At 48.2% G+C, this 22,892-nt stretch overlaps 1 protein-coding gene across 2 annotated transcripts in view; it reads right to left on the bottom strand.

Annotated features, from left to right (window-relative positions):
• Nucleotides 1-22,892, bottom strand: part of CHD7 (chromodomain helicase DNA binding protein 7) — a 1,412,705-nt gene that overhangs the window by 375,403 nt on the left and 1,014,410 nt on the right. For both annotated transcript variants that reach the window (XM_069621097.1, XM_069621098.1), the window contains exon 16: nucleotides 1,622-1,832. In XM_069621097.1, coding sequence (XP_069477198.1) covers nucleotides 1,622-1,832 — 211 coding nt within the window. The remainder of the gene's footprint in view (nucleotides 1-1,621; nucleotides 1,833-22,892) is intronic.

Genomic DNA, 22,892 nt, shown 5'->3' with positions numbered 1-22,892 from the left:
ATACACGCGTCTGCGGGAAGGCCATGGCGATAGGTTAAGCTTGCGGTTCACCTTTTCGTAGACCCCCATGGGGTTGCTCGTGATTGGATTGCTAAGTAAACCCACTGGCCTATACCCCTTTCTCTCTCCCATCATCTTCCACAAGTGCTCAGCCGCCACCACTTGTTCCATCCCCGCCCAGTGCTTCAGTTTTATTTGGCCTTCCCCATTGTGCTAGTGCCTTTAGCTGAAAAACAGTTTTAAAGTGAAACGGTTTTCTTTTACCAAGTATTCCCAGCCTGACACCAGGGAATGTTCATGAGCATGTGAATCCATGCCAGACCCCATGCTGGAGAAAAAGTAAAACACTATTGGATAGCGTGAAAGCAAAGTCATAACCAGGAGAAATACCACGAAGGAAAAATCGAGTGTCACATGTTGATAAAGGCAAGAAGCCATTATAGTGATCAGAAACATATGTGGGCTTGCGACACAGATACAAAAAGGACACCTGGGTTGTCAAGGAAGTCCTATGAGAAAGAATTAACTGTTGCAAAGTGCCAAGGGTTATCGGTAGCGTGACCTTTGATGGGTGGACCGTGTGGTCCAACAACTGCGCCTAAACCAAGGAACCCTTACTTCGAGTAAACCAAGGGAAGTCAAGAGGCTGCTCAGCCTAAGAATTTTCAATTGACAAAGAAAAAGAAAACAAAGCAAGTTGATTTGACTGCGAATTTAAATCGAGAATCTGCCTACTTTGGGTGAAAAGGAACCCCGAAACCTTTTGTGTGAAACCGTGTGGAGCTTTGGGAAGGAAACCCCCGAGACCATTGTGTGGAAAGGTCTTGAACATGGGGAAGGGAGCCAAGAGAAAGCAAGGAGCTGGAAGAAGCTCAGAACATTCATTTGAACACACTTTCTTCAGTTACTGACATCCCTGCACATTGTTTAGCTTTACTTGTGAGGGCAAATATAGATTATGGAGACAGACTTGCGTTGAACTTACTGACTCAGACTATCCTTAGTTTATTTAGGTAGGGAGATACCACCTTATTATAGGGCAGGTCAGGCAATACACCACCCTGACATTTAGTTAATAAAGATCTTTTGTTTCTTTTAATCAAACTTTGAATCTGTTGTCCATGACTTGCTTCAGGACGCCTTCACACCGTACTCGCAGGACTATCATGGGGGAGAAAAAGCTTCCGATTACTATGGATGGGGCATGAATAAGTGCACATGTATGGTATGGGTAGTGTGTCAGAAAGGTACATGTCAACACCCCTTAACCTTGGAGGTCAACAACTTTTAACACTCCAGTCCAACCACACAACGGCAGGCTATGCAAAGCACAAAAGTCTAAAGAGATTGAATGCCTCTGAAATATAAACACACGGATGGGCATGCATTGTTTAAAACAGACTAACCACGGCCTCACTAAAGTCAAGTCATTCTAATATGGTAATTTCCAATGTATACATTTAAACATAGCAACTCTTCAGTTTGCTTGCAATTTACAATCATTTACATATAAATAATAGTAAGAGTGTAAGCACTTTTGAAATCATAAGACAGTTATAAACACATAATATGCTGCACAAACTGGCAATGGAAAAATAGAAGCATGCATGGTTGCACATACCTTCTTTGAATGAGGTAGTCTTCCAGTATGTCCAGGCATCGTACCATCTGTGAGAATATAAGCACCCTGTGGCCACCAGCTTTTAGCTTTGGCAGCAGCTTGTCAATCAGTACGAGCTTGCCAGCACCCTGGATCATTGCCTGGAGCGGAAAATCTGGAGTGTCAATGCCGTGTGCTTCTCGAAATTCTTCCAAAATTTTCTCTTCCGCACCTGTAGATATTAGAATACTTAAAATGAATACTGAAAAGGTTTTAGGAGATAGAACATTTGGATATTTGCAATGTTCCTTTTGCTTCCAGAATTAAACAGAAACATAACTGTCAAGACAATTGGCAGATGTTACCCCCATAAAAAACAAACTCCACTCAAATAATAATGAATAAAACAAATAGTAGCTAAGTGGCAACATGCTCGTCTTGGAAGATAGACGCAGACCAACACAGGTTCGAATCCCGGGTCCGTGCTTAGAAACCTCTCCGGTATTAAGCGCTGTTAGGGAGAATTCTCCGAAAGGTGCCAATTCCTCTCTACCATAGAGACCCACAGCTCTTTTGCTGGACTCTAGGACCTTCATTTTTTACCTCGAGAGCGAGACCCTTTTTTCCCCCCACTCATGTATTTTTAATGTGATTTGAACTCAGTGTTTCTTTTGGCTAAGGAGTCTGACAAACTCCATAGGCATCATCCTTTACATTGTGTCACACAGCACCTTCAGTGCAGTGACACAGGGAAGTCTTAAAGATTTCACCAAGGTTTAAATACCTTCTCTTGGATAAACTACTGTTTCCAAGAGCAGTGAAGTGAAATTGACATTCTAGACCCAGCACAAACTATCTTACAATAGAGTGCTGGAGGGGTTACTTAGTATCCCCTTTGTCTAGCTTCACATGTAACTTTTTTATGTTACCCTTTCCTCGATGAATGGCTGGTGGCAGTGGTTTACTTTTAACTACCGTGGTGTACATTTACAGCGGGCTGCGTTGGCAGCTGCAGTACAGCACCCAAGGGTGCAATTTCTTCAAAATGGCCCCGGTCTTCTTTTTTCTTTAAAGGTACTTCTTGAGATTTACTCTGCGCGCCATGCCAAGTTTGGCCCCTTTGTTCATTTGGTCTTTGGCTGGATTCAAGAGTGAAGCCTGCCTCTGGCGGGGTCAGGAAGCGAGGGAGGTGCCTGAAACTCCCTGTGCTTAGTCTCCTAGGAGACAGGAATGCACTCTTAGGCGATTGGCCGTCTGGCTGTCCAGCAAGGAAAGCCACCTTGCTGGGTGACTGACAGCTAAGCTGGAAGAATGGGAGAAACCTGCATAAAAGGGGAGGCTTTTTGGCTTGGAAGGCAGAGTCGACCACTGGACGAAGGAATCCAAAGAAGAACTTGAAGAGACACCTGCTGCAACTCTTGGACTGTTGGTTTGCCCAGTGAGGCCCTGCTGCTGTGCTGAAACCCAAATTTCGTTTCAACTAGAGAAGCCCTGTAAGGACGACTTCTCCCCTTGAGCTGGTGGGACCAATGAACTCCAAAGTAACTTACCTGGACATCCTCTCAGAGCTGGTTGAAATTCCACTGCAGTTGCTGGTGGAACGGAATAGCCACGGAGATGAACACCAGATTGTGTGAGTTTCTTTCAAGCTGGCCAAGAGCTCCAGGAACATCCTCCGGTCTCCCAGGAAGCAGGACTGACCGAGCCTGAGCCACCTCAACAGAATGCTGGACCCCAGATGCAAGGAAAGCCCATCTTGACAGTCAAGAGTCCTCAGTGTTGCTATTTGCTTAGACGCAAGGAGCTGAAACCGCGAAGTGCCACTGAATAGAAGTGGGTTATTTTCTGTCGCCGACTGCCCCGTTGCAGTGCAGGAGTCCTCCAGACGTCCTCCCTCTTGTCCCCACGACTGAGGCCCAGGAACTCGGGATCTGCAGAGCTGCACAGGAAGAGAAGCCAGCCAAAGCCCTTTTCTTCTAACCAAAGGTACTGTACAGTCTAAGAGAAGTTAGCTCCTGTTGTAACCTTACTAGTTCTCTGCTGAGACTTGTTTGGGTTGGCCTGTAGAGCTGCGAACAGCTTCTTTACTTCACAAGCTTAATCAGCTTGTGGCCCTGATTTGATTTCTTCTTTTCTACAAAGACTTTTAAACATTGTACAAGACTTTTACATACCTGCAAAAAGTGTTTCAGCGCACCTAGACTTTTGCCCAATTGACTTTGGACTAGCCTGGCTCCCTGAAGGACTCTTCTTCCCTCTGACAAACAAGTTACTTACCAACTGTAACATTCTTTCGACTGGATGTTCCTCCCACGTATTCCTCATCTATGATATTCGTATCTCGCCAGCTTGGCTGCTTCTGAAAAAAAGAAAAGGGCGCTGTGCACAAGGTTGTGGCGTCTATGTCCCTCGACGGTCTTCGTAGCGTGTCAACGTCAGCAGCAGTATAAGTAGCTTGTGCCGGGCCCGTTGGCTTCAGTTCTGTTTTTTCGTATAAACTATTAATCATTCAGTAGTGCCCCAGACTGTAAGCTCTTCGTGAACGTAAAGTGTAAATCACGTAAATTGTACAGCGAGGTAGGATGGGAGGGGCGATGAGGAATACGTGGGAGGAACATCCAGTTGAAAGAACGTTACAGTTGGTAAGTAACTTGTTCTTCGAATGGATTGTGTCCTCCCATGTATTCTTCATCTATGATAAACTCCCATAGCAGTGGTAATTTCGGAGGTGGGAGTACTATTTAGTTTTTATCGTGGATAGAATGAAGTACAGCTTTTGCAAATAATCCCTCATGGGACAAAGAGGCATCTAAGCAGTAATGCTTAACAAAAGTATGGATTGATGCCCTTGTTGCAGCTGGACAGCTATCAACTACAGGGGCTCCACTCTGAAGAGCCGCAGAAGTTGCCATACCCCTCGTGGAATGGGCACGGAGACCTTCCGGCGGGTCTTTCCCGGCTAACCTGTAACACTCCACAATAGCCAAAGTAATATAGTGGTATAGTGGGATATCATTTTTGTCACCGCTAATCCCAATTTATGACCATTATAACCCATGTAAAATTGGTCATCCTGGTGCAATTTTGACAACCTTGAGATATAAAAACCCAGAGCCCTTTTTCGGTCCAGTCTGGGTAATCTCTCCTCTTCGCCCAAATGAGGAGGGTAGAATGTTCGAAGTGTTATTTTTGTGACAAGTAAAAGTCGGAAACTACTTTTGGCAAGGAAGAAGGTTTAACTCCAAGTACCACCTTGTCTTTGTGAAAGGTAGTATACGGAGGTTTACATGAGCGCCTGTAACTCACTAACCATGCGGGCTGATGTTAAGACCACACAAAGGGCAGTTTTAAGTGTTAAGAGCCTTAAAGGACAGGAATGTAGAGGCGCAAAAGGTATACAAGTCAGGAATTTCAACACAAAATTCAAATCCCAAGCAGGGACATGAAATGGTACTGAGGGTACACGTTGGTGAGCCCCTTAAAAAAATTGGATAATCAATGGAGTTTTTAAATGGGAAACCTCTTCAGAGGAGTGCTTAAAAATGGAAAGCGCTGCCAGGTATCCCTTTATTGTTCCAACCTGGAGCCCCAAATTGGCCAAATGTAGCAGAAAAGAAAGCACCATAGGAGTGCCACATTGAAAAGGGTCCACATTCTTATCCCTGCACCAGTTACTGAACTTATTCCAACACTGGTACAGGGATTTAGTTGCTGGCCTTCTGGCTGAAAGCAAAATCTCTATTACATCGCCCGGGAGGTCCCAATCCTTGTATCTCAACCTTTCAGAAACCATGTGTGAGGGTCGAGTGTCTTGACCTCTGGATGGAGAACCCGACCTTCCTCTTGAGAGAAGATCCTCTCTTTGTGGAAGATTTATTGGAGGGCAGATGGACATGTCTAGAAGGTCCGGGTACCACGTTCTCCTGGCCCAATCCGGGGCAATTATGCTCATGGTTCTCCGGAATCTTCCCAACCTCCTGATCATTTGAGGAATGACAGGGACCGGTGGGAACGCTTACAGAAGCGGAAACTCCCAGTCCACTATGAACGCGTCTCCCAGAGCTCCTCTCGGGGGAAATTCCCTTGAGCAGAACAGATCGCATTTTCTGTTGAGGCTGGTGGCGAACAGATCCACCTGAGGGGTTCCCCAAAGGGCGAAGATCTCTTGAAGGACTTCCTGAGCTAGCTCCCACTCGTGGGAGACTGTGTTCTGCCTGCTCAGAGCGTCCGCTGTCAAGTTCTTCTCTCCGGCTAAGTGAACTGCCGATAGAGATTCCTTCTTGGATTGCCCAAAACCAGAGCTGCATGGCCTCTCTGCACAGGGGTAGTGATCCTACGCCTCCTCTTTTGTTGAGGTAATGCATGGCCACCGTGTTGTCTGTCATTATCAGGACGTTTTTCCCTTGTACAGCTGGCAGGAACGCCTTCAGCGCAAGTCTGATGGCTCTCAGCTCTAACAGGTTGATATGTAGTCTGGACTCCGATGGAGACCAACGACCGCTGATGGTCAAGTCGTTGGCGTGGGCTCCCCACCCCGTGAGTGAGGCATCTGTGACTACTGTTATCTCCGGCTAGGGTTGCCAAAAATGTTCTCCTTTCAGAATGTTCTCCTGACAGGCCCACCACTGAAGGTCTCGAGCCACCCTGTCGGGAACCTGAAGATCTGTCATTCTCCCTGAGAATTGTGACCACTGAGTCCTCAGTGCCCACTGGAGGGATCTCATTCTCAGGCAAGCCTCTGGCACTAGGAAAATGCAGGATGCCATGAGGCCTAGCAACCTCAAAAAGTCGAAGGCTGGGAGACGTTGGGCATCTTGGAACTTGGTAACCATCTGTAGAATATCTTGAGCCCTCACCTCTGGTGGCGAGGCTTTTCCCAGGGAAGTGTCCAGGATCGCTCCTATGAACTGGAGTCTCTGCGATGGTATCATTTGTGACTTCTTTAAATTGAGGGAGAAGCCCAGTTTGTGAAGGAAGTGGCACACATGATTTAGCTGGATCTGAGCTTGTTCCGAACAAACAGCCCTGATCAACCAATCGTCCAGGTATGGGTAGACGTGAATCCCTTCCCTCCTTAGACTTGCCGCCACTACCGACATTAACTTGGTGAAGACCCTCGGGGCGGAGGTCAGCCCAAATGGCAGCACTCGAAATTGATAGTGAAAGTTGCCAATTGCGAACCTCAGGTATTTCCTGTGTTTGAGATGGATAGGCACATGGAAATAAGCGTCCTGAAGGTCCAGAGATACCAACCAGTCCTAGAACTGAAGGGCCTGGAGGATCTGAGAAAGAGTGACCATCTTGAATTTGTCTTTCCTGAGGAATATGTTCAATTCTCCCAAGTCCAAGATGGGTCTCAGTCCTCCGTCTTTCTTTGGAATGAGAAAGTAAGGGGAGTACCAGCCCTTGTTCCTCTCTGCTACAGGTACCGGTTCTATGGCACCTTTCTCTAGCAGGTCCAAAATTTCCTGCAAGAGGAGCGGATCTGGAGCTTTCTGAGAGCTGATCCCCGGTGAATGACTGAGGTATGGGTAGGAAAGGCAGGCAGTAACCTTGGGCAACAGTTTCCAATGCCCAAGCATCTGACGTGATAGCCTGCCATAACGCCAGATGTTGAGTCAACCTGCCTCCTACAGGTGTCCTGTGAGGGAAGTCCTCAGAGTGGTTTTGGGGCGGCTGATGCAGATGCCGATGGTAAAGAGGCACCTGCTGTTGCTGCGGATTTTGAATATCTACCCCGTCCACCTCGGGTAGTTCTTCTTTGTCCCCTTTGAGCCGGTCGTCCTCTACCTCTTCCGAATGCGGAGTAGAAGCGAAAGGACTTACCCCTCGCAGAGGTTCCTGTGGGACGAAAAGGTGTCTGACGGATTGCAGCGCCTAGGGATTTTGCTGCTGCTTTTGAAGTTTGCAGTTTCTCTAAACGGTCATCCGCCTTTTTCCCGAACAAAGAAGAGCAATCGAATGGCATGTTCAAGAGCCTGGCCTGCACATCTGGGGCAAAACCAGACTTTCTCAACCAAGCGAATCTCCTGGTTGTTGTACTTGCCGCCATTGCTCTGCTGATACCGTCAGCCGAATCAATGCCCGTCTGGAGGGATTCGCACATAGCGTCTTTACCGTCCTGTATGATATTCAGGAACGCCTCCCTTTCTTCTCCCTCCGGGATGCAGTCAGCCGCTGTAGAAGCTCACTCCCAAAGTGTATGGCTGAATCTAGCAAGGGTGCAAGTAGCATTAACAGATTTTAACGCCATGCTACATGCCGAAAAAACTTTCTTTGCCATAGCATCATATTTTTTATCGTCCCTGTCCTGCGGGACGGTAGGATAAGCCTTCTTGACATCGGTAGACGATGCTGCCTGTACCACCAGACATTCTGGGGATGGGTGTTTTGACAAAAACTCCGGGTCTGTAGAGGATACCCTGTATTTTGTAGATAGTTTTTTATTTACTGCTGGGACGACATCTGGGGTTTCCCAGTTCGTCATAATCTTCCTCTGAAGAGCTTTATGAAAAGGCACCACAGGATCCTCCTGTGGGCCTTTGTCAAGAATATCAGTGAGGTCATCTTGCTGGAAAGATTGTGAATGTGCAGACCACCCCATAAACTCTGTGATCCTGGCCATTAAGGCTCTATAGGGGGTTTCAGCATGCTCCCCCGGGTCTGGCCTAGCAAACTCCACCTCAGGGGAAGTGTCTAACCCACTTGCCTCATGTAAGGAATCATGAAGATCCTTTAACCTGCGTTCTTCAGTGGAAATTTCCTCTCTAACTGGGGTTACAGGTCGCTGGAACTCAAATGTGTCTTCCTGTTAAGACAATTCACCCTCTGCCATACTTGAGGACATAGTTCTCAATTGTTCTGAACTCATAAAGGGTGTAAACCCCATTTCCAAGGCAGAGGGTGCCGATCTTGTCATAATCGGCCTCGAAAACGTCTATGTCGTCGACGCCGACGTCGAAGGCTTCGAGCGTGGCGTCGAAAACAAAGGCGGAGGCCTCGATGACCTCGACAGAATTGGGATTCTGCTCGACAATCTCGACGCCATCGAGGACCTGGGGAAAGTCACTGGGTGTGTCGTAAACCGTGACTTTTCTTGGCGTCGACGCCGGTGTCGAAGCTGGCGTCGAGTCGACAGACCCATGTGTCGAAGGTCCCTTCGACAACGGCGTCGAAGACACCGACCTCGGTGTCGACGGAACCTTCGTCGACTGCGTCGACGGAACCTTCGAGGAAGGTTTGGAGGTCATAATCCTACTCGAGGGTTCGGGACGCGCTCGAGAGGTTTCCTTCGCCAGGTACTGCGACTCGCGGCGTTTCTGACCTTCGGGTTTTTCGACCAGAGCATCGCTCTCGGCAGTCTTCGAGGGGGTCGAGGCCGCTTTCTCGAAGACGCTCACCATATTTTTGCGGAATTCCTCCCATTCAGCCCGGGAACTATGTTTCGTGGGGCAAGGGATTCTCTTTGGCGAAACAGAGGAAGAGGAAGACGGAGAAGGGGATCTTCGACGTCTCCTCTTCAAGTGCTTCGATCTCGAGTGATGGGACCCACCTGGAGCGCGAATGGTGACGAGGAGACGAATGTCTCGACTTCGTCGACAAAGAAGAAGCTTTAAAAGTCTTACCTTTCCCCAGCTTCCCCCTACGCTCCTTCAGGGCCTTAGCTGTCATGGACATACAGTCCTTGCACTCCGAACAATGGTGTTCAGCTCCCAAACACCACAGACAAACTCTGTGAGGGTCGGTCAGCGACATTTTTCCCACAATCTCGGCATTTTTTGAAGCCGGATCGAGGAGTTGTCGGTTGCGACGAAGAAGCCATCGAGTACGGTATCGAATAACTCGAGGTAAATAGGTAAAACCTGACAAAACTGAGCAACGGTATTCCGAGGCACTGAGTAAGCACGGAAAAACGGAACTGAGCAACGGACGATGCGCGCGGCCTTTATAGGCAGGATGACGTCGATACGGCGGCTGTCGAGGGACATCGACTCGGAGGACGTCGATGCGCAGCGCCCTCTAGAGAGAAACATTTTTCCGAGGCCAGCAGAGATGGAAGGAGATATCTATCTAAGATGAGGAATACGTCGGAGGACACAATCCCTTCGAAAGAGGCTTTCTTCTCTTGCATTGCTGGAATCATCACTGGGTCAGGGGACAAGGCTCTGGGAACCGGACCCTGAAAACCACACCTGTGGACAAGAGACATTCACTTACCAGGTTGCTTTGGGTCACTGGAGCATTTCTACCAAAATCAGGGACACGAGTACCTATCTTGGGGTCTGGGAAGGGTGATTAGTCATGATACTCCCCTGCGTGCAATCTGGTCCGTGGTAGAGATTTCCGGAGGAGTCCTAACCGCAATTCCCAATAAACTTCCCTGGGGTTGATCATCGCAGCATCAGGTGAAGATGGGGGGGGGGGGGGGGGGAGGAGTGAACTGGAGGCACAGTTGAAAAATCTTTTAAAAACGCTTGTTCCACATGGGTCTGGTTTTTTGCCTTTGAGTCCATACAATGTTGAGTCAAAGTATGTACAGCACTCCATGTAGCTGCCTCACAAATTGCTTCTTATGTACATTTGCAATTAAGGCAAGTGTTGCCCCACTGCTGCGTGCAGTGTGTGCTTTAGGGGCGACAGGAAGGGATTTGTTTGCTGCATACACCCAACAATCCACCTTGCAACAGTGGCAGTTACTGGATCCCCACCTTCTCCTGTTGCCAATGAGACAAAGAATGTATCAGTTTCTTTTCTTAGTTATTTTATTCTACTAACGTAGACCATGATCCCCATCCAAACCTCAAGAGTGGAGTGCATTTCCTACCCTATTCTGTGGATTAGAGAAGATGGCAACTATTGTACTTTTCTTTCATGTCTTGCTATGCAAATTCTAGTAATCACTAATCTGTTCTAGTCTCGGCCACTGATTAGCCCTCTTGGTCACCCCACCTCACTTACTCCTCTTTGCTTGGTTTATACTTTGGCTATTCATCTTTCCTTTGCCTTCATGCTCCTCTATTACCTCCTCTATTTGCTTACCTCATCTTCTGACTCATCTCTGTAGTGTCTTTAAATATCAATGCCTCGCTGCATCTTGCCTTTCTTCACTTTATGCCCTCCTCTGTGTTCTCAACCCATGGATCCTCCATCGATCCCTAAACGTCCCTGTATCTCTTCTTGTTTTCCCATTGTTAGGCACGATTGTAGGTAGTACCCTGTGGGAGACTGCACCAGCCTTGTCCTCTTGGCAATAGTTAACCCAACCTTTGGTATAAGCATGTACTACACAAGTTGGTAGAGTGACTGAGCAGCCAGGCTTATTCTCAAGAGGGGTGAATGTGCGCTGTATGGCTGTAACAGACTTTCACAGTGACAAGTATCCAAATAACACTTATGCTCAAGGTTTCTTGATTAAACAAGTATTTATTAATTTGTCAGTTTGAATAAGCCTTCTTTAGAAGGGAGCAAATATGTAACTTAAATATACTTAAAAATGTACAGTTTCAATAAATCAGTAGATACCCATTTGGGATGGCACACAGACACTTCCTACACCCTGAGGTGACTTCAGTAACTATGAAACTGGACATTGATATATCACTGGTACATTTAGAGCAATACTTAGTTTGTGTTTTGATCTGTCCCTCCAAAAAGTCATACATTTACTTGTATAGCGGGGAAAGGGTTAATCTACATTGCATTGGGGAGTTCAAAAGTACTTACCTGTTTGAGAAACTTGTTAACCATTGTTTTTCCACAGAGGTTAGAAGAGTCTTCATGGAGCCAGGACAGCCAATGTCAATTGAGCAACGTCTAGGGGAGCCGAGGCACTTCTTGAAGGTGAGTAAAACGTCTTGCGCAATGTTAAAGATCTTTGTAGAAAATTAAATCACTGTTGGGTCACGAGCTGGGAGGCTTGTGATGGGCAAAGCAGCAAGCAACTCTGCAAAAGGCAACAAATGCAAGTGTCAACTGAGAGCTATCAATGCACCACCACAAGAGGCAATCACCCCTTAGTTCACAGTAACCCAGGTCTGAAGAAATTGGTTCCAGCTGGCTTTTGTTCCTGTTGTAGGTCCTCCAGATCCTGCTGTTCTTGGACCTCAGCCGCGGGGACAAGGGGGAGGACGTCTGGGGACTCATGCACTATTATTCAAAGGTCAGCGGCAGCAATGGCCAAACTTCAAATCAGCAGCACTTTGCGGTTTCAGCTTCTCGCGAATAGCACCACTGCGGTTCTCGGATACCTCATGGGCTTTCCTTGCTTCTGGGGTCCAGCACTCTGTTGAGGTGGCTCAGGCTTGGTTAGTCCTGCTTCATGGGAGTCCGGAGGATCTTCTGAGAGCTCGGGTCAGACTTAAAAACGATATACTCTAGTCTGGTGTTCCTCTCTCTGGCACTCGGTTCCTGCAGCAGCAAATGGAAGTACAGCCAGCAACAAGAGGATTTCCAGATGAGTTCATCTTTGGGTCGATTGGTCCCACCAAAACAAAGGGGGAGAAGTCGTCCTTTGCAGGGCTTCTGTAGTCTAGGGGAATTCTGAGCTTCAGCACTGCAGCAGGGCTTCACCGGGCAAACCAACAGTCCAGGAATTGCAGCTAGCGTCTCTTCGAAGTTCTTCTTCGGATTCCTTCGTCCAGTGGTGGACTCTGCCTTCTGTCTAAAAGACCTCTCCTCTTATGCAGGTTTCTCCCATTCATTTGCAGCCTAGCTGACACTCGCACAGCAAGGTGGATGTCTCCAAGGGCAGCCAGCCAGCCAATCACCTTTGAGTGCATTCCTGTAACCAAGCACAGGGAGTTTCCGGTACCGCCCTCGCTTCCTGCCATGCTGGCGCCAGAGGCGGGCTTGAGCAGTGAACCCTGTCAAAGACAAAACTAACAAAGGAACCAAACCTGGTTTGGCGCGCAGACTAAATCTTAAGGACCTTTCCAACAAGAAATGGCGAAAAAAAGACCAGGCCGGTTTGACAAAATGGGCACCCATGTGTGCTTTACTGCAGCTGCAATTGCAGCCCGCGATAAATGATAGTAAAAAGTAAACCACTACCACCAGCCATTAATTGTAGAAAGGGTAACATAATGTTACATGAGAAGATAGACAAAGGGGATACCAAGTAACCCCTCCAGCACCCTATCGTAAGATAGGGTGTGCTGGGTCAATAAAGTTACAAATTTAAGTAAAGTCCATTTCCCTTCACTACTCTTGAAAACAGTAGTTATCCAAGATAAGGTATTTAAACCTTAACAGCAATCCAAAGGATTTCTCTGACAATGCACTGAAGGTGCTGTGTGTCACAATGTAAAAAGATTATGCCTGTGGAGTTTGTCCGACTCACTCTCTCCAAGACATAAATTAAAAGTCCTAAAGTCCAGCAAAAGAGCTGGGGGTCTCTAAGGTAGAAGGGAATTACCACATTTCTGAGAATTCTCCCGAAACACCTTCAAGCACTGGAACACTCGTCCCTTACCCATTAGTCATTCTGCCTAGTTACACATCTTTCATTCCTGTCGGAAAACTTGTCTCCTTGCTGCTCCTAACATGTGGCCTACTGTACTGAATCAATCTACATTATTATTGTTCTTCATATGTGCACATTGTTTTTAAATTGATTGAATTAATATATGTTCAGGACTTGGGTGAAAATGCTTTATAACGATCAATAAATAGAAACTAAATCGGTATGTGCATGTTGGAAATATATTCTGGTGACAAATGTGTGTGTAATTTTATTACCACCTTATAGTTGTATATGGCAACAAAAGGGTTCAGGTACTCATTATCCTGATTGCGATGATGGCAATGAGGAAAGCAACTTCTTTTAAAGGGGCCCTATGCATTGGCTGAAATGGGGTCCCATTCATTTTTGAAGGATCGTGTTTAGGTCCCAACCAGGGAGGGGGGGGATGTATGACTGGTGGCTAAATGTGGCTAAATGTATTTTACGCCTTCTATGAATGCTTTGAATACAAACTCTCTCCACCATGACTGCTGAGACAGAATTCCTATTTTGGGGAGTGTAGTGCAATTTTTTGGGGCCCCTCACGTTTGCTTTTTCCTGTCTTTTTGGTGGCAAGAGGAACTTCTCCTGAAGACCCTCTGCCATTACTTCCCTTTTGACCTTATATAAGATATGTAGTATTGGGTCACCCCGAATATGCTCCCTACGAGGGGATGCCACTCAGGCTACCGATTTATGCTTAGGGTGAGTTTATTGCCCTTTCCAAGTACTTAACTACTGTACAGTGGATGGTCGTTTCACCATTTTCTAATTTCTTCCTATTGAACTATGTACCGACTCTTTAAAGTGACTCTGGGGTACTTAACTCCCCCTCGGCATATGTCCAGACCTAGCGGTGCAGTGAGCGGTTGGGAAGGAACCAGGGTCCTCCCGAACACCCAAGCGCTTTAGACAAGACCTATTTTAGGAGCTATAATGAACTAGGGGGAGGAGCAGCACTGGGAAGGCTCTCATGCAAATATAATCACATACGCAGACATGGGCAGGCACTGGAGAAGCAAGTTATTGTTTAAATATAAAGCGCAATTAACTATTAGCTGGATAGATATGTAATGTCAGATCTGTAGTGCATGTGCGAAAATCGAGCTAAACCAACATGGCACCGGTGTGTGGCCATTTTGGACATTCACTTCCATCACTGCAATGAAATCATCACTGCAATGAAATCCTACGTTTTCGTGGACTCATGAATTTTGCAAACTGTAAGGTGAGGATGATCTCAGATGAGCTAGCTGGAAGGAATGCTTGTTGTCTCGTCTACTGAAGGATGAGCCGAGGAGGGAGTGGTGCTCCACACGTGCAGCGATATGGGGTGCTGGGAACGGAGACGAGAAAAAGAAGCTGGATATTTTCTACTTCCATCTGGATTTTTCGACTCTGTGCTCCCAATGCTTGATGTCTGCTCTTCGGCAGAAAGTAGATGCAACCATGAAGTGGCAGGGATTTATCCCCATAAAGAGCTGAGATATTTCTCAGAAGAGAGAAGATAGAACTGGACCCACGGGTGATGAAGTCTCGCTGAGAGGGAGGATGCTCCGCTCCAGACCCCGTCAGCATGAGTGATCTCTCTGTCTACCTGCTCTTGGGACTAAGCAGTGTTGAGGAGGGGGAGACGAACATAAAAAAATAAATATATATATACATACACACATATATATGTGTTCGTTATATGTATGTTTATTCGGTGTGAATAAAGGGCCTATAACGAGCCATTTATCTTATCTTTCTCACCAGTAGTCCATGTGTGCTTTATTGCCTCCTTGAGTCCACATTTTTGCTTTTGGTCGGGGTAAGAGGGTGCAGAAATCGAGGCCCCTACATGAACCTCGAAAAGCAAATAAAGATCCTATGCATTGTAAATTCTAAGTGCAGTATATGAGTCGAACACCCCCCCTCCTTCCCAGAAGTATGTGGCCTGTGAGATTCTAAAAATGGACCGACGGCAACGCAGTGTTCGTCACTAAGGCGAGCAATGGCAGTACACGAAGTGACTCACCAGCTGTCTGTCCATCAAGGGTCCATGCAGGCTAAAAATGGGATTTACATATTCGGTGCAACAAAATGCAGAATGGGACAGATTATAAAAATAAGGTGTGAATGAGACTACAGGGTCCAAATAACGTTAGCAGGAGGAGTGAAATATGGACAGAAAGAATGAAAATGTGTTATAACATTTTTTTGTTTTTCCCTTGGGCTAGGCCTCAAGGTTTGTAAAAGTCTGCAGAGCTGCAGGGTGTTTAATGAGCTAGCAGAAAGTAGAACAGCATGCTCTTACAAAAATCACTGACAACGAATAAAAGGCGGTTTTGGAGCATCACTACTATGGAAGAAGGATGGATAGGGATGAAGCCATGGTCCATATCTAGTGACGCCACTACAGCAAGCTAGGCCTATATAAACCCCTGCCAGGCACCACTTAGACAGGAAGGAAGGAACGAAGAGGGACAGGAGAGGAACGTTCAGGCAGCAGCGTCCTTTGCTACCAGCCTCATTTTTGTAAGATTAAACTTGTTATCCTTACAAGATAGACTTTTTGCCTTATTTCCCTAGAGGAGTGTATTTATTCTGTTGTGAGCGTAATTAGGGACACACTTACACTGTGCAGAAAGTTTCAAAATTTTGTATTTCGCAGTGATTTCATATTCATTATTAAAATCACTAATTTCTGCTCTGGTAAACCTACTTTAAACACTAACTTAATCTAGAAACAAGGTGTATAGGTTTTCTTGAAATGTATTAGGATGTTAACTAATGTTTATTGATTCTTGGAAGCCTTTGGCTAGGTTTACTAAGGGTTCATTCCCCTCTGTGGCCGGAAAGTATTTTTATGTGTACCAGGGAATTGTATAATGCCTTAGGGAGTGCACATGAATATGGAACACTTACCAAATACACCAGCAAGCTGTATCTCCTGCCACCTCTTCACCCTCCAAAGACCGGTTCTCCGAAAGGTTCCTGGCGCTGATGCAAACCCCCCCCCCCCCCCCAGAAGGAGGCCATCCTGAGGGATGCAGACAGGGACTGGGTCCCTGCGGTCAGCACACCGGTGCCCATAGTCTTTCCGCCCATGGCTCTGGCGCCTCTGGTCCCAGCGCAGCCCCTGCTGCCCCTGCCAGCCCCTTGATTCATGCTCCCCTGCCTCCCCCAGTTCAGGCGGTTCCAGAACAGCCTGCACAGCAGCCTCTGGCTCCCACACCGCAGCCCACGGCTCTCAGCACTCCCCCCACCCGCTCCGGACCAGTCGGAAACTCAGTTGGATACAGGCGAGGAGGACACCGACAGGCGAGGAGAAAGCCTTCCACGACAGGCTGGCAGAATATTTGGGCCTTCCTCAACCCGAGGTAGAGCAGCCCGAGGAGGGGGTCCTCACCCCAAGACCCGGGTATCTCGATGCAGAAGGATGTCGTGGCTCTGCCGAAGAAGTGGTGGCTCAAGCCATACTCGGCCCAACCTGTCAATCGGCACCTCGATGCCAAGTATAAACAGATGGAGGGGGATACACTCTTGTTATCGGCGTACCCTCAGCCGCACTCATCAGTGATCGCTACAGCGTCACTCTACTCTTAGCCTCAGTCGTCCTCGGACATCTCGTCATCGGTGCTGCTAGGCAAGGAGATCTTGGAGGCGTACGGGAAGAAACTGTACCCCAACACCTTGCTGCACCTGCGTCAGGCCAATGCTGATGGCCCCTAACCAGAAGCTTTGACAGGAAATAGACTTCCTTCCAGAACTTCCAGTGCAGAGCCAGGCAAGCTTCAAGGCGGGTCTAGGAGAAGCCAAGCTTGTAGCGCATGACATCATGGAGTCCACCGTGGCCCACATACATACGTCTGGCCGACCAATTTGCATCACCACGGACATGAGGACGGCCTGGCTTCGGGCTATTAAATTTAACCCGACATTCATGATCGCAAACTGGACCTTCCATTCAAGGGTAGTGACCTCTTTCACTCTACCACCGACGGGGAACTACATAAAAAACAATTTGCAGACTGCAAAGTCTATCTATGCTAACTAAGGACACGCCCAAGGCATACACCCAGTCGCATCAACGCTCCGACAGGGAGCAGTCGTTCGGCGGGTACCGGGGCTTCCAGGAATGGAGGTCGGGACAGCCTGACCGCTCGCCGAGTAGGCACCAGCGCAAGCAACAAAAAGAGGCGGGCAGAGAAAGGGCTTCTTCCAGCCCCCTCCTCAGCAGCAGCCTCCGAAGGAAAGAAAGCCTGATGCGTCCCTTCAGGCCCACGTGTCTCCAGTGGGTGGCAGGCTTGCCTCTCTCATGCATTTTTGGCACCAGAAAATATCCGTAGTATCCACAGAGTACCGCCTACCGATACCTCCCTCCACTCCCACAGACTGGGAAGGCAACTCTGTTGGTGGAGATCCAGTTGCTCGTCTAGTGCCAGGCAGTGGAAGAAGTCCCAACCTCCCAGAGGGGATTAGGCTACTATTCCAAGATTTGTGCCATACAAAAGAAGAACCAGCCTGGCCTGAGAGTGGTGTTGGACCTATCCACCCTTCACCTTTCCCTCCCTCTTCAGAAGTTCAAGATGGTTACGGCAGCATTCATTGCAGAGACACTAGACAAGGGAGACTGGATGTGCTCCCTGGATCTGAAGGATGCCTACACGTCCCGATTTGGTAGCCACATCGCTCTAATGGGCTGTCATTTCCAGTTCAATGTCCTACCCTTTGGCCTCAACTCAGCCGCCAGGGTATTCACCATACTCATGAATGCAGTGACAGCCCTCCTCAGGGCGAGGACTCCGGAGGGGATTACCCACACAGAGGAAGCTCTGTACTCATGAACACAATACACAAACTAGGGTTTACTATCAACCTGAAGTCTCGGCGGCAGCCCACGCCAAGCCTCACCTTCCTGTGCCTCATCTGGGATACGAGCTCCGAGAAGGTCTTACCCTAAGAGGACACAATTACGGCCATCAAGAGGGCCACTACGCACTTCCTTACCAGAGCAGTGACCCCGGGTGGTACCAGCACTTATTGGGTATCATGGCAGCGGTTCTACTGGCCGTGCGCACACGCGACTTAGGCGGAGGATGTTACAGCTGCACTTTGCAGCCTCATAGAATCAGGAGAAGGGCTCCCAAGCAGAGCTAGTCAGCATACCTCCTTTGCTCCACTCAGACCTCACATGGTGGTCCAGGGACTGCGACATGCGGATGGGCAAACCCTTCCGGCAGCCGGCCCCGCAGGTCACCATCACTACGGACTCCTCCCTAGAAGGCTGGGGAGCCACTTTGGACAGCCAGAGAGTCCACAGAGTCGGGACGCCGGCAGGAGCAGGAGTCACATCAACTGGCTGGAAACTCAGGGCCATTTGGCTAGCTCTGAGCTTTACTTCCGCTCATCGGGGGCAAGACTGTCCTCAACAAGAACGACAACTCCACTAGCATGTACTATGTCAACAAGTAGGGGGGTCCCCTCCGCAGTGCAGCCTAGCAGTTGGCATGTGGGAATGAGCCCTAGAGAACATCTAACTCGCACCCGTCCACCTTCCGGGGGAGGCCAACCTGGAAGCGGACAGGGAGCGGACAATTACGAATGGCAATTGAACAACCAGGTGCTGCAGGTGGTCTTCGACAAATGGGGCCACCTTCAATCGGATCTATTTGCCTCCTGGAAGAACAGGAAGTGCCATCAGTTCTCATCTTGACAGGGGCAGGGCCCCGGCTCCCTGGGCGACACATTGCAGATTCTAGGACATGACAGCTTTTGCCTTACCTCCCACACCCTGCAAGATAAAGGAAGCCTGTCACCTCAGCATCTTTTTGATAGCTCCCTGGTGGCCGGCGAGACTGTGTGTTACGCTCACCTGGACCCCACAGGGGTGTCGATCGGACCCGGACAGCTGCGGTCTCCGTCAACGTGATGCGTAGTGCAGAGATGACTCTCTGGATTGGCCCGCCTAGTCTTGTCTGCTGGACATGAAGTATTTTCCTGCAAGTGGAGACAGGGATTAGCCACCTGTGGGTTTTAGTGAATGCCTCCCAACTGTTCTCGCTCTCCCCCACTAATCACCTTCAATATCCCCTTAGTAACCTCACCTTATGTTTGTAAAAGATGAGCTCCCCATCCTGCGTGTCTTGCAGGGGCGCTTAGATACCAGTTACTTCACTGGTTTGAAGGCATTGGGAGAGTTCCGGTAAGCATGGACTCTGAAGTCCCAGGCGGGATTGATAAGTATCAAGTTCAAAGAGTTCAATGTGCCTGATGTTCACTCTTGTCCCCTTCCTTTCTTAAGTTGCAACTGAGTTCGTGAGAAGAAGGTCTCGTAGCTGCTGCTGGCGTTCAGGTAAGAGTCTGTGTTACCCAACGCTGTCCGGTAACTATTGCATGCGTTAACGTGTTGTTTTTCTCCCTCTTTACAGATGCGGCATATGAAGATATGGAGAATAATACCGCCAGTGGTAAATCAGGTAAGTCTATGGTGGTAAGAGGTATTGGTTGATTCCCTTGGCTCACCTTGTTATTCTTGTGCCCCTAGGTGCCGGAGTTTGCGAAGAAATGATGGACAGTGCCAGAGCGAAAGATGCTGTGAGAACTGGAGAGTATGGCGCCGTGCTGGAGCTGGCGAAGCGACGCGTGCAGGAACGATGTACTTTCCAGGTCGGGAGATGAAATGGATCCGGAATCAGGTGAGGAATTTGAAATAAGTTCGTTTTCTAACCTTGTCCTTTTCTTCCTCTTTATTCTAGGAGCTCCGGATTCGAGGCGGGCGTGGCAGAAGACTGGATGCTGGCTGCAGGCACGGTGAGAGTCACGCTGCAGGATGCAGAATAACAAAGCATGTGCTGCTGTTCAGGCCTGGTTTAAATAGCCTCCAAAGTAGTCCCAGGAAAGAAGTTCCCCAGGACCACACCAGAGTAAAAAATAGTCCCTGTAGTAAAATAGTCCCATCCAGGCCTCACGTTGGCTTGGATTTATTTGCAGCATGGTCTGCATGAGGTAAGTAATGTCTATGAGCCTGGTGCCTACGGCGCCAGGACTGAACCCAGACAGCCCCTAGCTGGGGCTGATGGGCTGGATCCGGATGCCCGGGGGTAGGCATCATGACACTGCGGTTCTCCCGAGCTGCTAAGCTTCGTGGACAGACCACCCATTCACCTTATGCTGGGTCCAGCACATCTCCTGTCCCAGTATGGTGGCAGGGTCCTCTACCCCCCCACACCTCAGAAGTTAGCCCTCACAGCGTGGTTCCTGAGCAAATCACTCAAGCACCTGAGCCTGTCTCAGGCTAACCTGGATATCTTTCAGAGTGCCAGGAGCAAGGCTACCAGGAGCCAATATAAAAATAATTGGATCAGGTTCTGTCATTGGGCGAACTTCAAAAGGAGAGATCGACCCCCTTAGGTGCACGCTGGATGAGGTCTTCTCGACACACCTTGCGCACTCAGGCATGCAGGTGGACACATGTTGCACCTATCTGGCAGCCATAGGTGCGTACAGAAATTCAGGAGGAGGAGGTTTTCTTCTCTTCCAACCAGATAGTCATTAAACATCTGGCGGGCTTGTCCAGGATCTACCTGCCCATCAAGAAACCACACCCTGTGTGGGACCTCAATGTGGTGGTGGGCGCCTTGGCGCACAAACCCTTCGAGCCAATGGTGTCCGCGGACATCAGGCTGGTCACCATTAAGACAGCGTGGTTAGCGGGACTCACCTCTGCTTGCAAAGTCAGTGAGATCCAGGCTCTGGTGGCCTCAGAACCCTACATCACTTTCCACAGGATTAAGGCGGTCCTGCAGACTCACCCGGTGTTCCTACCCAAGGTACCCTCCGCTTTCCATCTAAACGAGGAAATAGTCCTACCTATGTTCTTCGCTGACCCCAACAACGAGGCCCAGAGAGTATTTCACTGTCTGGATGTCAGGCGCGCTCTGAAATTCTATCTGGACAGGACCAGGGGCTTTCGCCAAGTCAGACGCACTTTGTCACCTTTGGGGCGTCCAGACCTGGGAATCAAGCACCCAGTGCTTCTATTGCACAGTGGATGGGTGTGGCCATTAAGGAGGCCTATGAGGGGCAGCACAAACCGCTGCCAGCTAACATGCACGCTCATGCCGTCAGAGCCAAAGCCACGCCCATCGCATTCCAGCGGCAGGTTCCGTGGCAAGTCATAAGCAGGGCGGCCACCTGGGCCACCCCTTCGGCTTTCTGTAAACATTACTGTTCAGATGCCGGCTCTAATTCAGATAATCGCCCATGCAGTATGGAGGAAAGGGGAAGTATAAGTTACTCACTGTAGTAACTAACGTACTCTTAGTCCTTCGTCCCCTCCATACGTCTCACAATCCCCTCCACCCCCAATAATACTGGTGTCATTAGGCAATGTTAAATATTGTCGACGCGTCAATGGGGAGTAAGGTATGGCGCCGGTGGGCAGAGGCAGGGTAGCGCATGCTCCCATGGCCACACCCCGGCGCACCTTTGAATTTAAAGGTGAAGGTTTTTTTCTGCTGAAAAAGGTTTCGTGTCCCCTTGGGAAGAAACGCCCATGCAGTATGGAGGACAGGGAACTAAGGACTAACAGTACATTAGTCACTACGGTGAGTAACATATCAGTGGACATTTACCCAGGCAGTTTACAACAAACTTAGAGACGTGGTGAGTGCTAATAGCTCTTGTATGATCTACCAACTTGAACATGAATAGGGGATGAGTGGCTACTAATTACATTACTCATTCCTCAGAGCTTATATGTATTCAAACGACTAGCATGCAAGCCATAGAACGAGACAAGGATTGGTGTCACACCTAGGTTATCGGAAGTAGTAAAAATGTACTTTTTGAACTAATGACACTGGGGCTATTTGAAGTTAATGTTGAATGATATTTATACCGCGCACTATCACCACAGAGTGGTCCCCTGGCGCTAGTATATTATGTCAGTGTTTCTTTGGACCATATGTATAATACAATGTCTTTGTACTGATTCTACAGCGCTTTCTCCCTCCTAAGATAAGCCTGGCTGCTCTGTCTACGCTACCCTATACTCGGGTGGTACAGCATTATACTAAGAGTGGAGTCTTGTATTGCCTCAGTTGAATGGTTTTACTAAGCCCTTAGTTGGATTTAAGAAAAACTGTCTTAACAGGAACACATATGGAACTTATAGTAAACAAAGTTATTTCATAAATATTGGAATAAGCCATTGTTATACTGGAGTATGGGTGTTCAATGACGATCATTCCTAATTTCCAATGATAGACTTTTTACACTGCGTTTCTTACATCCTCATCGGAATTTTTCCCTGATCCCAACCATCCTGCTGCTCTTAAGTAGAGTATTATATTGAAAATGGTCTTAATTTGGTAAAGCTGTCACTGGGAGGGAGGGGGAGGTTTGTCTTTCTAAGGTGAGGTCATAGAGGCTTTTGTAGGGTCAATGAGGTAAGCCTCATCGGGTGGGAAATTTCCCTCATCCTATTCATCATCTACCAACTAAACTAGATCAGGATGTATGTCTGACATTAGGTCTGTCTGGGCTTTAGCTTTAATTGATTGGTGAAAGATGCTACTGGGGCCATAGCAGCATTGACCTCTTCTGAAGTCAAAACCGGTTCGTGGTGTGTTGCAGGATTGCTTATGAAAGACTGCAACAACTGCCTCTTTCTCCCACTCTTCCTCAGTCTATGAAAAGTCCAGTCAGCCATTTTCTGCCTAGAAGAGGTGCATGTGAGAGTCAACAAGCCTGATATGCGAGTGCCTATCCTTCCCCTCCTCAGAGACTTTTTACTGTGGGTGGAGT

The sequence above is a fragment of the Ambystoma mexicanum genome, chromosome 5q, assembly GCF_040938575.1.
Source record: "Ambystoma mexicanum isolate Mex_15411 chromosome 5q, UKY_AmexF1_1, whole genome shotgun sequence".
NCBI lineage: Eukaryota > Metazoa > Chordata > Amphibia > Caudata > Ambystomatidae > Ambystoma > Ambystoma mexicanum.
Note: the sequence above shows the minus strand (reverse complement) of the source record. Positions and strands in the feature narration are given on the sequence as shown.